At 38.6% G+C, this 16,230-nt stretch overlaps 1 protein-coding gene across 48 annotated transcripts in view; it reads right to left on the bottom strand.

Annotated features, from left to right (window-relative positions):
• Positions 1-16,230, bottom strand: part of FAM135A (family with sequence similarity 135 member A) — a 123,270-nt gene that overhangs the window by 92,276 nt on the left and 14,764 nt on the right. For all 48 annotated transcript variants that reach the window (XM_004482922.5, XM_004482928.5, XM_058306975.2 and 45 more), the window contains one exon: positions 14,741-14,856. In XM_004482922.5, the coding sequence (XP_004482979.1) occupies positions 14,741-14,817 (77 nt within the window). In that variant the 5' untranslated portion in view covers positions 14,818-14,856. The remainder of the gene's footprint in view (positions 1-14,740; positions 14,857-16,230) is intronic.

Genomic DNA, 16,230 nt, shown 5'->3' with positions numbered 1-16,230 from the left:
GCAGGGAGGAAGCTGGGGGGATCTGCACCACCTCTCTGGGAAACTGCAAGCCACACTGCAGAGGCTGGTGCCCATCCTATTCTAGGGGTGTAAGCCACCTCAGGAGCTATTCGTGGCTGGAGTTGGAAGCTCCATTTCCCATAAATGATGGAAGAAGAGACAGTTGTCCACTGACCTCGGCTACTGATCAGTGGACTCGGTTGGATAAAGTATAATCTTAGAGACATCTACGGTCTGAGCATGTTCAAGTAGGAAAGAGTCTGGTAGCTGCCATTTTGACTCTGCCCCCTGGCATGAGAGGAAGCCTGGCTGACTGAAATCCAGTGAAGTTAGGGACGGCATCTTTCTTTCCATCAAGGTCAGACTGCAGCCCTAACCGAGGCTCCAGCCCCACCTCCAGCAGAGAAGTAGCTGGCAGGATCTGCACCAAGCTCTCCAGGCAACTGCAAGTGCTCTCTGCTGGCAGAGGGTGAATAGTTGGACACCTGGGGCTACATCCCTGTATCCCAAGAGAATAGGAGAGGAGCTGGGTATCCTCAGCCTCTCTGGGCAATGGCAGGAGTTTTCAGCCCAGACAAACAGGTTTGTGTAGTGCCTATAAGCCCATCTCCACCTCTGTCCCCCCACCGGATAGGAGGGAGCTGGTGTTGTCTTAATCTCTCAGGGCAACTTCAGACAGGTTTGGGCTGCAAAAGCCTGTTTGGCACCTATGGCTCCACCTCCATCCCCAATAGGACAAGAGATGGACGGTGTTTGCCCAGCCTCTCTGGGTAACTGCAGGTGCTTTCGGCCCACATAACCTCGTCTGTTGGGTACTTGTGGACCCATTGTCACCCCCCAATAGGAAAAGAGGGGGCTGGTCTTCCAACAGTCTTTTTGGGCAATGGCAGACCTTTGGCTTGCATGGACTGGATTATTGGATGCCTATGAATCCACCCCCACCCCCAATAAGACAGGAGGGGTCTGGTGTATCCACAGCCTCTCTGGACTACAGTGGGTGCTTTCAGCCAACAAGGTCTGAACTGTTGGGTGATTGTGGATCCAACCATGTGCCTTAAGAGGACAGAAGGGGGCTGGTGTTTCCTCAGCCTCTCCAGGGAAGAGCAGGTATTCTTGGCCTAAAGGGACTGAACTGTTGAGCGTCCATAGAACTACTCCTACCACCCAATAGGACAGGAGGGAGCTGGTGCTTCCTCAGCCTCTCTGGGCAACGGTGGGTACTTTCAGCCTACAGGACTGAACTGTTGAGCATTTGTGGTTCTGTTTCCACCCCCTAAAAGGGAGAAGGGACAGTACTCACTCAACCTCTCAGGGCAACTGCAGGCATATTTGGCCGATAGAGATTAGATTGTTGGGCACTCCAAACAGTCCATTCCCACCCCTGGAAGGTAGAGGGTCTGGTGCTATATCAGTTTACCTGAGCAACTGTGGTCATTTTGGACCCACACAGCACAGATTACTGACCAAAACTATAGTTCCATCCCTGCCTAAGGTAGGGGAGAAAAGGGTGTGAGGCTTCATCAGTGTTTCCAGGTGACTACAGACGGTCTTGTTGTGTTCAATTCGGATTATTATACATGGCTGCAGCTCTATACCTATGCCTTAATGAGGAGAAAGGTGGGAGAAGCTTTATCACTTCCTGGGGCAACATGGGCAGCTTTGGCCTTTATAGCTTACAGCACCAACTACATCCTTGGCCCCTACTATACAACCAGCAAGGGAGAAAAGATAAGAAATCCCTAAACTAAAGGCAGAAACTACACCTAGAATAAATACATCTAGCAAGCCAGATGCAGAAATGCCAACAAAATATTACAATCTATACCAAGAAACAGGAAGAGATGGCCCAATTAAAGGAACAAGATAAGCCCACAGATGACACACAGGAGTTGAGACAACTAATCTCAGATGGTCAAACACATCTCCTTAATAAATTCAGTGAGATGACTAAAGAGATTAAGGATATTAAGAAGACATTGGATGCACAAAGAAGAATGTGAAGGTATACACACAAAAATAGCAGACCTTATGGAAATGAAAGGAGAAGAAATGAATACACTGGAAGCATATAATAGCAGATTTGAGGAAGCAGAAGAAAGGATCAGCAAGCTTGAAGACATGGCCTCTGAAAGGGAACAAACAAAAGAACAAATGAAGAAAATAATGGAAAAAATTGAACAGGGGCTCAGGGAACTAAATGGCAGCAAAAGACGTGCAAACATACATGTCATGGGTGTCCCAGAAGAAGAAGAGAAGAGAAAAGGGGCAGAAGGAATATTTGAAGAAATAATGGTGGAAAATTTCCCAACCCCATTGAAGGACATAGATATCCATGTCCAAGAAGCACAATGTATTCCCATCTGAAAAAGTCAAAACAGACCAACTCCGAGACACATACTAATCAGAATGTCAAATGCCAGAGACAAAGAGAATTCTGAGAGCTGCAAGAAAAAAGCAATGCATAACATTTAAGGGATACCCAATAAGATTAAGTGCTGATTTCTCACGAGAAACTATGGAGGCAAGAAGGCAGTGGTTTAAAGGTTCAACGCGGACCAGTAGAACATCCCTGTCTATATATAATAACAGGAGTTTAAAATGCTGTTTGACAAATGGAAAGGAGAAATGAGTTTATATGGCTATGGGTCTCTAAAAAAGAGTCTGGAGGTTGTCAGAAGGATTGCCCTTATGCACACCTGAGCAGAGTCTCAGAGACAAATAAAGTAGTTACAACCCCAGGTATTGGTTCTATTGAGGGCTAAAGAGACCCACGGGTTCTATGGTCATGGCAGATGGGGTTCACTGCCATGTCAGTTGGCCCTTCTTTGGAGCTGGTGTTTCTGCGTGATGGAACTGGACTCAGATGTGATCTCTTTTCACAAGACTTTCATGCTACTTTACTGGAATTGTAGTTGGTGCTGGGGTTTAAGATATATCTAGGGGATTTGAATCTCTGGACTGACAATATGATAGCCAGGCCCTGAACCTCAAAAGACATCAACTCCTACATTCTGATTTATTGGACTTACCCCACTCAGCTAACATGGAGTTGAAGAAGGTCAACCACCACACCATGGAGCCTAGAGTGCCTACAACTGAAAGCAGGAGGATTGCATCCAGTATCCATGTGGATTCTAAGCCCCCTCTTGACATAGATGTGCAATGGACACAACCAATCCAATGTTCACAGAGAAAATGTGGCATTGGTGTAGGAAAAGTGGCCATGGTAGCTGCTGGGTGCGGGGAATGGGAGGAAGAGATGAGATGTGGAGGCGTTTTTGGGACTTGGAGTTGTCCTCGGTGGTGCTTCACGGACAATTACGGGACATTGTAGATCCTCCCAGGGCCCACTGGATGGAACGTGGGAGAGTATGGGCTATGATGTGGACCATGACTGTGAGGTGAGCGATGCCCAGAGATGTACTTACCAAATGCAATGGATGTGTCATGATGATGGGAGAAAATGTAGATGTGGGGGGAGTGGTGGGGAGGGGGCGGTGGGGTTGAAAGGGACCTCATATTTTTTGAATGTAATATTTTTAAAAAATGAATTAAAAAAAAAAAAAAAAAAAGAAGGCAGTGGTATGATATATCTAAGATACTGCAGGAGAAAAACTGCCAGCCACGAATTTTAACCCAGCAAAACTATCTTTTAAAAATGAGGGTGAGATTAGAATAGTCACAGATAAACAGAAACTGAGTTTATAACAAAAAGACCTGCTTTGCAAGAAATACTTAAGGTGGTGTTACAGCCTAAAAAAAAAAGACAGAAGAAAGACACCTGGAAGAGAGTCTAGAAATGACAACTGTATCAGTAACAGTAACTAAAAGTGTCAAATATAAAATGACAGATAAAATGCAAAGATCAAAATGAATGAAATAAGGACTGCCTTTACAGTAATAACATTGAATGTTAATGGATTAAACTCCCCAATCAAAAGACACAAACTGGCAGAAAAGAAAATATAAGCCATCTAAACATTGTCTGCAAAGACTCACCTTAGACCCAAGGATTCCAATAAACTGAAAGTGAAAGGTTGGAAATAGATATCCCATGCATGCAGTAACCAAAAAAAAGCTGGGGTAGCTATACTTATATCTAATGATATAGACTTTAAAAGCAAAACTGTTTATTAGAGACAAGGAAAGACATTACATATTAATAAAGGGGATGGTTCACCAGGAAGAAGTAACAATCATAAATATATATGCACCTAACCAGGATGCCCAAAGATACATGAGGCAAACACTGGCAAAACTGAAGGGAGAAGCAGATATCTCTACAATAATAGTTGGAGACTTCAATACACCACTCTCAGCACTGGATAGAACATCTGGGCAGAAGATCAATAAAGAAAAGAGAGCCTGAAAAATATGACAAATGGACTAAACCGAATAGACATATACAGAACACTGCACCCCAAAACAGCAGGATATACATTCTTTTCAAGTGCTCATGGATCATTCTCAAGGATAGACCATATGTTGGATCACAAACCTATCTCAATAAATTCAACAAAATCGGAATTATACAAAGCACTTTCTCTGATCATCATGGAATAAAGTTGGAAATCAACAAGCAGCAAATAAAGGGAAAATTCACATACATATGGAGATTAAACAACACAATCTTAAATAATCAGTGGGTCAAAGAAGAAATTTCAGGGAAACGGACTTTGGCCCAGTGGTTAGGGCGTCCGTCTACCATATGGGAGGTCCGCGGTTCAAACCCCGGGCCTCCTTGACCCGTGTGGAGCTGGCCCATGCGCAGTGCTGATGCGCGCGAGGAGTGCCGTGCCACGCAAGGGTGTCCCCCGCGTGGGGGAGCCCCACGCGCAAGGAGTGCGCCCGTGAGGAGAGCCGCCCAGCGTGAAAAGAAAGAGCAGCCTGCCCAGGAATGGCGCCGCCCACACTTCCCGTGCCGCTGACGACAACAGAAGCGGACAAAGAAACAAGACGCAGCAAACAGACACCAAGAACAGACAACCAGGGGAGGGGGGGGAATTAAATAAAATAAATAAATCTTTAAAAAAAAAAAAAAAAAAGAAGAAATTTCAATAGAAATAAATATCTCGAGACAAATGACAATGAGAATACAACATGTCATAACCCATGGGATGCTGTGAACACAGTGTTGAGAAGAAAATTTATACTGCTTACAATAAAAAGAAGAACTAAAATCAATGACCTAACTACACAGCTGGAGGAACTATAAAAAGAACAGTAAGCTAATCCGAAAGCAAGAAGACAGAATTAAATAACAAAGACCAGAGCAGAAATAAATGAAATTGAGAACAAAAAAACAATAGAGATAATTAACAAAATCAAAAGTTGGTTCTTAGAGAACATTAACAAAATCAACAAACCCTTAACTAGACTAAGAAAAAAAGAGAGATGCAAATAAGTCAAATAAAAAATGAAAAGGGGAACCTTACTACTGACGCACAGACATAAGAGATCATAAAAGGATACTATCAACAACTTTATGCTAAAAAACTAGACCATGTAGATGAAATGGAAAAATTCCTAGGAAAGTACAAACAACATATACTGATGCTAGAAGAAACAGAAGGCCTCAATAAACCAATCAAAAGAGACTGAAACAGTCAACAAACAGCTCCCCAAAATGAAAAGCCCAGGACCAGACGGTTTCACAGGTTAGTTCTACCAAGCATTCATAGAAGATTTAATACAAATCTTACTTAAGCTATTCCAAAACACTGAACAAGAAGGAATGCTACCAAACTTATTCTATGAAGTCAATATCACCCAATACCAAAGCCAGATAAAGATATTACAAAGAAAATTATAGACCCATTTCACTAATGAATACATATGCAAAAATCCTCAATAAAATACTTGCTAATCGAATCCAACAACACATTAAAAGAATTATCCATCATAATCAAGTGAGTTTTATACCAGGCACGCAAGGCTGGTTCAACACAAGAAAATCAATCAGCATAATACACCACATTAATAAATCAAAGAAAAATCACATGATCTTATCAATTGACGCAGAAAAGGCATTTGACAAAATACAGCATCTTTTCTTGAGAAAAATCCCACAAAAAAACAGGAATTGAAGGAAACTTTCTCAACATGATAAAGGCCATATATGAAAAACCCACAGCTAACACTGTACTCAATGGTGAAGGACTAAAAGCTTTCCTGCTGAAATCAGGGACAAGACAAGGATGCCCACTGTCACTACTGTTGTTCAATATAGTGCTAGAGGCTCTAGCTAGAGTAATCAGGCAAGAAAAAGAAATAAAAGGCATCCAGATTGGAAAGGAAGAATTAAAGCTTCCACTATTCACAGATGATATGATTGTATATCTAGAAAACCCCAAAAAATCTACAATAAACCATCTAGAGCTAATAAATGATTTCAGTGGAGTATCAGGATACAAGATCAATACGCAAAAATCAGTGGTGTTTCTATACACTAATAATGCACAATGTGAGGAGGAAGTCAGGAAAAAAATTCCATTTACAATAGCAACTAAAAGAATCAAATATTTAGGAATAAACTTAACTAAGGATGCAAAGCACTTGTATTCAGAAAACTATAATGCATTTTTAAAAGAAAGCAAAAAAGACCTAAATAATTGGAAGAACATTCCATTCTCATGGATTAGAAGACTAAGTATCATTAAGATGTCAACTCTACCCAAATTGATATACAGATTCAATGCAATCCCAATTCACCAGCATTTTTTAAGCAAATGGAAAACACAATTATCAAATTTATCTGGAAGGGTAAGAGGCCCCGAATAGCCAGCAACATCTTAAAAAGGAAAAGTGAAGTTGGAAGACTCTCACTTACAGACTTTAAATCATATTACCTAGCTACAGTGGTAAAAACAGCATGGTAGTGGCATAAAGATAGACACATAGACCAATGGAACTGAACTGATAGTTCAGAAAGAGACCCTCACATCTACGGTCAACTGATTTTTGATAAGCCTGTCAAGCTCTCCCAGTTGGGGCAGAACAGTTTATTCAACAAGTGGTGTTGGGAGAAATGAATATCCACAGCCAAAAGAAAGAAAGAAGACCCCTATCTCACACCTTATACAAAAATTAACTCAAGATGGATCACAGACCTAAACATAAAAGGAAGTACAATAAAGCTCCTAGAAGAAAACGTAGGGATACATCTTGAAGACCTGGTGATAGGTGGTGGATTCTTAAACCTTACAACAAAAGGCACGAGCAATGAAAGAAAACATGGATAAATGGGACCTCCACAAACTTAAACATTTCTGTGATTCAAAGGACTTCATCAAGATGTTGAAAAGGCAGCCCAGTCAATGGGAGAAAATATTTGGAAACCACTTATCTGATAAGGGTTTGACTTCCATTCTATATAAAGGGATCATACAACTCAACAATAAAAGAGCAAGAAATCCAATTTAAAAATGGGCAAAAGATTTAAATAGACATTTCTCCAAAGAGGAAATAAAAATGGCCAAAAAAGCACATGAAAAAAAACACTCCATATCACTAGCTATTAGGGAAATGCAAATTAAAACAACAATGAGATATAATCTAACACCAAAATCTAACACAAAAATGGCCATTATTAAGAAATAGACAACAGTAAGTGCTGGAGAGCATGTGGAGAAATAGGACCACTCCTTCGATGTTGGTAAGTGTAAAATGGTGCAGCTTCTGTGGAAGACAGTCTGGTGGTTCCTGAGGAAGCTAAATATAGAACTGCCATATGATCCAGCAATTGTACTAGGAATATATCCAGAAAAACTAAAAACTATGACATGAACAGACATCTGCATACCAATGTTCATAGTGGCGTTATTCACAATTGCCAAAAGATGGAAACAACCCAAGTGTCCATTCACCAATGAATGGATAAACAAAATGTGGTATATACATATGATGGAATACAACGCAGTAGTAAGAAAAAATGAAATTGGGACATATGTGATTACATGGATGAGTCTTGAAGACATTATACTAAATGAAGCAAGTCAGACACAAAAGGACAAATATTGCATGGTCTCATTAATAAACACATGGAATTAAAACCTAGAGTATAGGTTATTAGGAGATAAGAGGAGGGATGAGAACTATGGATGCTTAATGTATGTAGAAGTTTTAATTAACTTGACTGTAAAAGTGTGGAGATGGATAGAGTTGATGGTAACACATTATAGTGAGTAGCAACTGGTTTATAAATGGGATTGTGGCTGAAAAATGTTGTCTGGAAAAGTAAATGTCAATAAAAAGAATGCTAAAGAATAATCTAGGGAATGAATAACACAGTGAACCTGGAAGTGGTTACAAATTGTGGTTACGGGTACATATGCAAGAGAGTCCTTCTGCGAGCTAGAGCAGATGTACATCACTATTACAGGGTGATGGGAATATGGAAAAGCATGGGAAAACTACAATTGGTGTGACCTATAGACTGTGGTTAACAGCAATATTATAACATTCTTGCATCAATGCCAAAGCTGTACTGTGTTGATAATGGAGGTATATAGAAAAAGTGTGCCAAATGTATGCTATGGACCATGATTGTTGGTAACAGCCTGATAATATTGTCTCATAATCTGTAACAAATGTTTCACCAGTGTGTGGAGTTGTATGGGAAATCTACACATCTGTATGATTGTTTTGCAAGTTCACAATATCTGTAACAAAAACATATTTTAAAAAAATAGTTATCAGATGGGGGAAAAATACACAAAATGTAAATAAGGACTACAGTTGGTAGTAATTTTGACAATGCTCTTGAATAGTTTGTAACAAATGCAATGCAAAGAGTTGGTGGAAGAGTGATGTATGAGACCCCTGTGTAAGGTTATGTATGTTTATTTTGTAAGTTCACAATCTTTACTATATACTTGTTTATGCATGTTCATGTAGGAATGATACACTTCAATAAAAAATATTTAAAAAAAAAAGATGTGTTCTGGGGAGTGGACGTGGCTCAAGCAGTCGAGAGCCTGCTTCCCACATGCGAGGACCCAGGTTTGCTCCCCCATACCTCCTAAAAACAAAACAACAAAACAAAACAAAAAGACAATAAGCAAACAAAAGAAGAAACCAGCTAAGGGTAGCCAATGTGGCTCAGTGGTTGAGCGCCAGTTTCCCAGATATAAGTGTTGGGGTTCAATTCCTCGCCCTGGTACCTCAAAAACAAACAACCCCATGTGTTCAAGGCCAATACTGGGAGTAGCTGAGATACCCAACTATTGGCATCATCATTGTATCCTTCAAGGGATGCAAGTACACTCTTTCTCATCTAGGTCAAACAGTGGCAAAAATAAAATGTATTTCCAGTTTTGAGAAAAAAAGGGAAAAGGGCAATTATGATTATTGCAAATATTTTTTTCTTATCTCCAAGTCTCAAATTATTAAATTAATCACTAGCCCTTCATCCTAATACCCTATCAATCTATTATCTTGAAAATGTTGATTCAGGCTAAATGCAGACCGACATCATGGCCCAGAGAAAGAAATTAAGTAGGGGTAAGGGTTTTCACAACAATGACAGAAACCTTGATGTTCTAATAACTGATATGATTTTGTCACGAAAAAACTAACTGCTGACTACAGAGGGTAGCTGATTTTTAAACCTGAGAAACTGATTAACTTCTTACTGAGTATTTTCAAGTTCTTATATTTTATTGAAGAAAGAGACAATTTTTGGTAGTTTCAGAGGCGTTAGAGAAAACTTGCGGTGGTTTCTTGTGCACTCCGATCACACTACTAATCAAAAGTCCTCAATTTATGAACTTTAAGTATCAAACATATATACAATGTTAAAGACAAGAAATTATTTTTCCCAAGTTTGTAATCAATGTCAATACACCAAAAATTCAACATCAAAGTTTCTACCTCTTGTAGCTGATAGTACTTTTTAATCAAACTATAAACCTCCCAAGAGCTTAACAATATCAAAATCACAAACAGAAGGCATTTAGTTCAAAGCTTTGAAAAGAACAGAGTATTACTACCACCATTCTTTCAATTTCCTTTCCCAAAGAGATTACCATCGTTACTTGTTTTATTATTATGCTGGATTACTGGCTGACCCAAAAATACATCAGAACAATGAAACTGTGATAAAGTTTCACTAGCTTTACTGGAGATTAGTAAAATAAATGTTTGCAAATACCTGATCTAGTCTGCTTTCTTCAAAAATAGAGTACATTCAACTCTACTAGTTTAGAAGTCATTCACTCTAAAACTGTGGTACTCAAAATGTATATGAATTGGTGCCTGTCTGTGATACTCAAACTGTGGTACTCAAAATGTATACGAATTGGTGCCTGTCTGTGAACTGTTTGTTAACCAGTCTGCAATGAAATAAATCAAGCACATCACAAAAGCACATATTATTTCAGCTGACATTTTTTATAGTAACATGCTCAACAAAAAAAAGCAGGGCATTAATTTACATTCACGGAAAAGCTTCTCGTCTCTTCTTGGACAAGTAACAAACAGTTTGCAGATTGGCTACTCTCAGTACACTATCCTAAAGAAGTCTAGAAAAAGATGTTCTAACACACAGAGAAAGAAATTTTTTTTCTCAAGTTAATACCTAACTGAACTAGTTTCAGCTTCAATTTAGTTCCATTCTCTTATCCTTTATGCCGTTGAGAATTGTGTTTAAATAGCATTTTTCTCCCTCTGAATTTAAAAGCAATATGCTCTTTCCCTTTGGTGTCCTCTTGACACCGGTATTTTGAGTAAAGTTATCTGGGAAGTCTACCACCTTGTAATCAGATCTTTCTAGTATAACAAAAAGTTTAATCTATAGTGCACATTTATAAAGCATACACATCCACACACCATTTAGTAACATCAAATTTATGATCAATGCCTTAGAATACAGATTTCGTTTTCAGAGTTTACAAATCTACTATAGTACACAAAATGACAAGAGAATATATTAAAATGAAGATAAAGTTAGTTATTATTCTTCAGACTGTTGCTATCTAACCTTTTTGTTTACCATTAAGGGAAAACAATACCAAAATCAACTCTTCTGTAAATAAAATGAGTCAATACTTTGCTGAAAGTAAAGATTTTTAAAATCATTTTTTAAACACTGATTAATCCACTGTGCCCAAGTATAAACAAATACATAACTTTTCAATTCAGTTAAAATTAATGAGTTGTTAAGTCTGGTTTGTCCACTGAAGGAGAGCTAAGGAGTCACAGGAAGGTCATTGTGGCAGCTTGAAATTATTTTATGAATCCCCAAAAGAGAAAGATTATTCTTGTGAGCTGGCCCACTCCTGTGGGTGTGAGATTTATTTTTTAATTGTACTACCTCAGTAAGGGAAGACTTAGGTTGAGTCTCCACCCTCTTGCTGGTCCAATAATAAACTGAGACACACCTGGAAAAGAGCGCTCTGCCATGTGACAGAAAGGAGAGGCTCAAGCAGATGAGTCATTTGCCTGATAGCTTGCAGGTGAAAACAGGGGGAAAAGCAGAGCAGGTGCCTGAGGAAGAGAAGAGGCCTGAGAGAAAAGGTCCGGTAAAAGACAAGCCCTATGACTGGTTGCCCTCAGCTGAGCTCCAAGAGATGGTAGAGCCTGGAGGGGAAGGCAGAGACCAAGCAGAGATTTCCTGCAGGCCTGCTTCAACATGTGGCAGCTGACTTAGGTGAGAAAGCCACCTCTTCTGGTGCCTTGAGATGGACTTCTCATGGTCTCAGAGCTGTAAGCTTTTACTCCAAATAAATATCCTTTATAAAAGTCAACATATTTCTGATACTTTGCATTGGCACCTCTTTGGCAAACTAGAACAGTCACCTTAGATCAATCACCCAGGCAAGCGAATTTGGCCCAATGGATAGGGGGTCTGCCTACCACATGAGAGGTCCAAGGTTCAAACCCAGGGCCTCCTGACCCGTGTGATGAGCTGGCCCATGCAAGTGCTGATGCACATAAGGAGTGCCCTGCCATGCAGGGGTGTCCCCCATATAGGGGAGCCCCATGTGCAAGGAGTGCACCCTGTAAGGAAAACTGCCCAATGCGAAAAAAGTACAGCCTGCCCAGGAATGGTGCTGCACACACGGAGAGTTGATGAAGCAACAAAACGAGACACAGATTCCGGGTGCCACTGACCAGAATACAAGCGGACACAGAAGATCACACAGCGAACAGACACAGAAAGCAGACAACTGGGGCGGGTGGGGGGTGGGAGAGAGGGAAGAGAAAAAAAAAAGATCAATCACCCCACATCTGACCCATGATCTGACCACAGATGCTTGAGGGAATATTGTGGCAGAATGATTCCAAAAGTATCTCCAATTTATCACCCCTCCCTGTATCCACATCTCTTGCAATTTGACTACAATTAACAAGCGAAGTCTTTCCCTTAAATCTGGGCTGGCTTTATGATTTGTCTTAGTCAATACAATGTGGCAGAGATAACAATATGCCAGGTCCAAACCTGGATGTTAAGACATTTTCCTTGCATGGTTTCTTTCTCTCTTTGGACCCTTGCCTTTTCCATGAGGACAAGCTAAAGGATGAGAGACAGTAAAACAAGGCTGAATCAGCCCAGCTGAGTCATTCTACATCAGCAAGTACCCAGTCAACGTGACAGTTGAGCCTAACAAAGATTATCCCAGACAGTCCAGATTGGTAGAACCATTCAGCTGATACATAGATTTCTGAGTATAAATAACTTTTTTATTGTTGTAATATCACTGAGGCTTTTATCGTTAGCTGCATTACTGTGGCAATAAATAATAACAGAAATTGGTACCTCGTAGTGACTGTGTGCTATTTAAAAAACAAACTTAAAATATGTAAGCACTGACTTTGGGACCAAAGTAACAAAGTTACAATTACAGAGACTGGAAAAATAATTAGGAAATTTTAGGAGGCTAGAAAAATGGTAATCCATGTTACACAGTGATGAACTTTTTGGTAAATATGCTTTGGACAATAACTTGAAAAAAATCAGAAAATGTACCTGAGTAACTTTTGGACTTGAGCAAGCTAATTTCCAAGTGGAATGCTGAAAATGTTAACTGGATGCTCCAAGAAAGAGATGAGTTAAAGAAAAAACTGTCATTTTAAAAGCAAAATTTGGACGGAATATAAAGGAACCAGCACTTTCTGGGATGGAAAATAAAACTGTTTTTCATCTCCAGTTTCCCTAAAGATTTTCAAAATAAAATAAAGCTTATGAACAAAGATCACATTAAGAGTTTGGCTCTAAGTCCCAATGTTAAGACTGCTAAAAGAATTAAGGAAGTGTGTAAATAGACCTCAGCCTGATAAAAGGGCTTTTAAGGAAATTTAAGGGCATAATTTTACAGAATTCCAATCCCCAAGTAGTAGTGATTATATCTAGAAAATAAGTATGTCTCAAAAACAATTGTGGTATGGATTTTAGAGCATGTAATAGACTATATCAGACACATAGAAAGACCACAAAGTACTAAGTGGTACTGGCAAAAGAGCAACCAGCTTGTACTCTTGGCCTGACAATTGTGATTTGCTCTGGCCTAAAAATGAGGCAAAAGTAACAAACTGCCAATCTGAGGGCCTTGAATCCTTTGTTCCCTTTCTTAGAATCCTGATTTTGCCAAAGAACAAGGCCAAGCTAGCCTGCTGAGGTATATGAGAGACCATGTGGAACAGAGCAGAACACGGCTGTTTTTATTTTTTCAACAAATGGCAAAACAAAACAAAAACAAACAAAAAACAATAGAAAGTCTCTCTCCTCTCCCTGCCACTTCTGCTTTTGTTAGTTATAGCCCCACTACCACAAATCTTAGTAGACCTTCAGGTTTATATCGTGGGTTACTGCAAGGGCCGCTAAGCTCTTCCTTAAGCCTCTATTTTTTCTGCTCAACCATCAATCTAGTATATCACAATTTTTATACTTCATCATGTTAGTAAATACTTATTGTAATAAAAGCAATAATTTCATCTTTATTTGGAAGCCACTGATGGTTACTCAAATGCCGAGTGTCAACTCTTCTTGAAACATTTAAAAAGACCTTCATAGGGGAGCAGGTGTAGCTCAGTGGTTGAGCACCTGCTTTCCATGTATGAGGTCCTGGGTTCAATCCTCCATATCTCTTAAAAAGAAAAAAAAAAGACCTTCACAAACACAACCTCTCCTTTCTTTATTTTTTCTTCTAGTTTCCTGGAGATAACCAATCGCCTAAATATTCTTGAAAATGTTTGTTATTACTTCTAATACTTGATTCATTCTGCTCTCTCTTACCAAAGGGCTCTTTCACTTTATCCTCTGCCTATCCAGTCTTATCTACTCTTTGATCCTATTCCTCCATGTTTTTCCTAACATATCCCACTAAGATGTCTTCTGCTCTAATTTCTAGAGCCCTTCCTATATATACTTATTGCAGCTCTATCATGTATACTTTGTGCTCCTACTTAGCTATCTGTGAGTATATCTCATTTTCTCCATTACAGTATAAACTTTTAAAGAGTAGGAATGAGATCTTAATATTTTCATTAAGGCCTTTTCAGTGCTCAGCGCAGTAAGTCATAAACACATTAAATATATTCTGTATTGTCATTAACTCCATGTGACTAATTCTCAAATATTATTTTAAAAATCAAAATTTATCTGAGAAAATAATTACTTAACACAGTTCATTGTTTTATTACTTCTTATACACTTGATCAAAAATATGTAATTAAATTTAAATGAAAACTGTATGTCTTATCTTAAGCAAAATATATGATTTTCACATTTTAAAATACACACCCTCTCTGAAAAAGATCCACATTGTAGAACTTGTTTAGCTCCACGGAGAATTCTACCATTGCTTGAACGTCAGTCATTTTTAATTTGTACCCAGAAGACAAATCTGGTAACAGTACCTTGGTTAAAGGAGGAAGGGAAAATCATGAGAAACAAAACAAAAATGCCAACTTATAAAAACATTAATATTTAACATACTACAGAGTACAATATATGATATAGAATTAAACATTAAACTCAGTTCAATCTATCTAATGCAGCCTAACCTAACTAAACAGCACCAGAATCTGTACTCAATGGCACTATTCTCCATAATTTAAGATGTCCTGTTAGAACAGTTTTTCTAAGATTTGTTTCCCTTGAAGACAGACATGTTATAATACAGTAATTTACCAAAAGAAACTCTTAACTTTATCTATTATTGATAAGATAGTAACTTAAAAAAAAAAAAGCTATCTAATTATTCTCCTCTGGCTCTACAATGCACATAAAGGCAACTGCAAAGTCTGAAAGAGAATTAATAATCTTTAATCCCCATGGAAATTCATGAAAGGTTTTCCTCTGCTGGATGAGGAAACAGTTCTTAAAGATTATTTGTTTTTAAATTTTAAAAACTCCCTCATTACAAAAGCCTAAAGTATTAATTTTCAAGGGGGTTAAAAAAATACAGACATGCAAAAAAAAGGAAACATCCAAAATTCTATTCAAATATATACTTTGGTATATTTCTTCATATGTATGTGCTTCTGTGTAATTTTTATAAAAGCAGGATCAAACTATATGTACATTTTGTAAACTGTTTATTTCACTTAATTTTTGATAGAATATTATGGTTTTTTAATTATGACTCTGAGCATATCATACTTTAAACAATTTCCAATTAATGGATATTTAGATGGTTTCAGTCTTTTACTATTTAAAAAAGCACTATAACAATCATTCTTATCAATAACACATATTTTAAAAAACAATTTAGATTAAGACAGTGTTGGAAGATAATTCTCCATGGATCTACTGACTGCCTGTCTTACAAGCAGAGGCATTGATTACCTTTTTTCTGGAATCTTTTTACAAGAATATCTGTATAGCAAACAGTCTTAGAAGACAGAGATAGTGCCTTACAATGAAACAGAAGGCAAGAATGTTTATTATTCTATATAATAAAGATAATCTTCCTCCAAGGCAAAGGTCAGGCTGTCTATTCTTTATAAAAGATTCAGATTCCCTTAGCTCAGGATTCCTCTTCTGTAATTCAACCTACTCACATACAGGTGTCACCTGACATTCTTCACCTTGCCCTGCAGGAAATGCAAGTTGGGAAATAGTACAAATGCTGATACTCTGGTTATTGCTATTGCTGTGGGTATAAACCATCTTTGTCTTTGATCCAGGAGTCTCATGTCTTCTGCCAACATCCATGGCACCGCAGCAGCCTAACCTGTTAGCTTACCAAGGTGGGGTAAAATCTCAGACCCTTCACAGTTCTTGAAATA

The sequence above is a fragment of the Dasypus novemcinctus genome, chromosome 11, assembly GCF_030445035.2.
Source record: "Dasypus novemcinctus isolate mDasNov1 chromosome 11, mDasNov1.1.hap2, whole genome shotgun sequence".
Classification (NCBI taxonomy): domain Eukaryota; kingdom Metazoa; phylum Chordata; class Mammalia; order Cingulata; family Dasypodidae; genus Dasypus; species Dasypus novemcinctus.
This window is presented reverse-complemented; position numbering and strand designations above follow the sequence as displayed.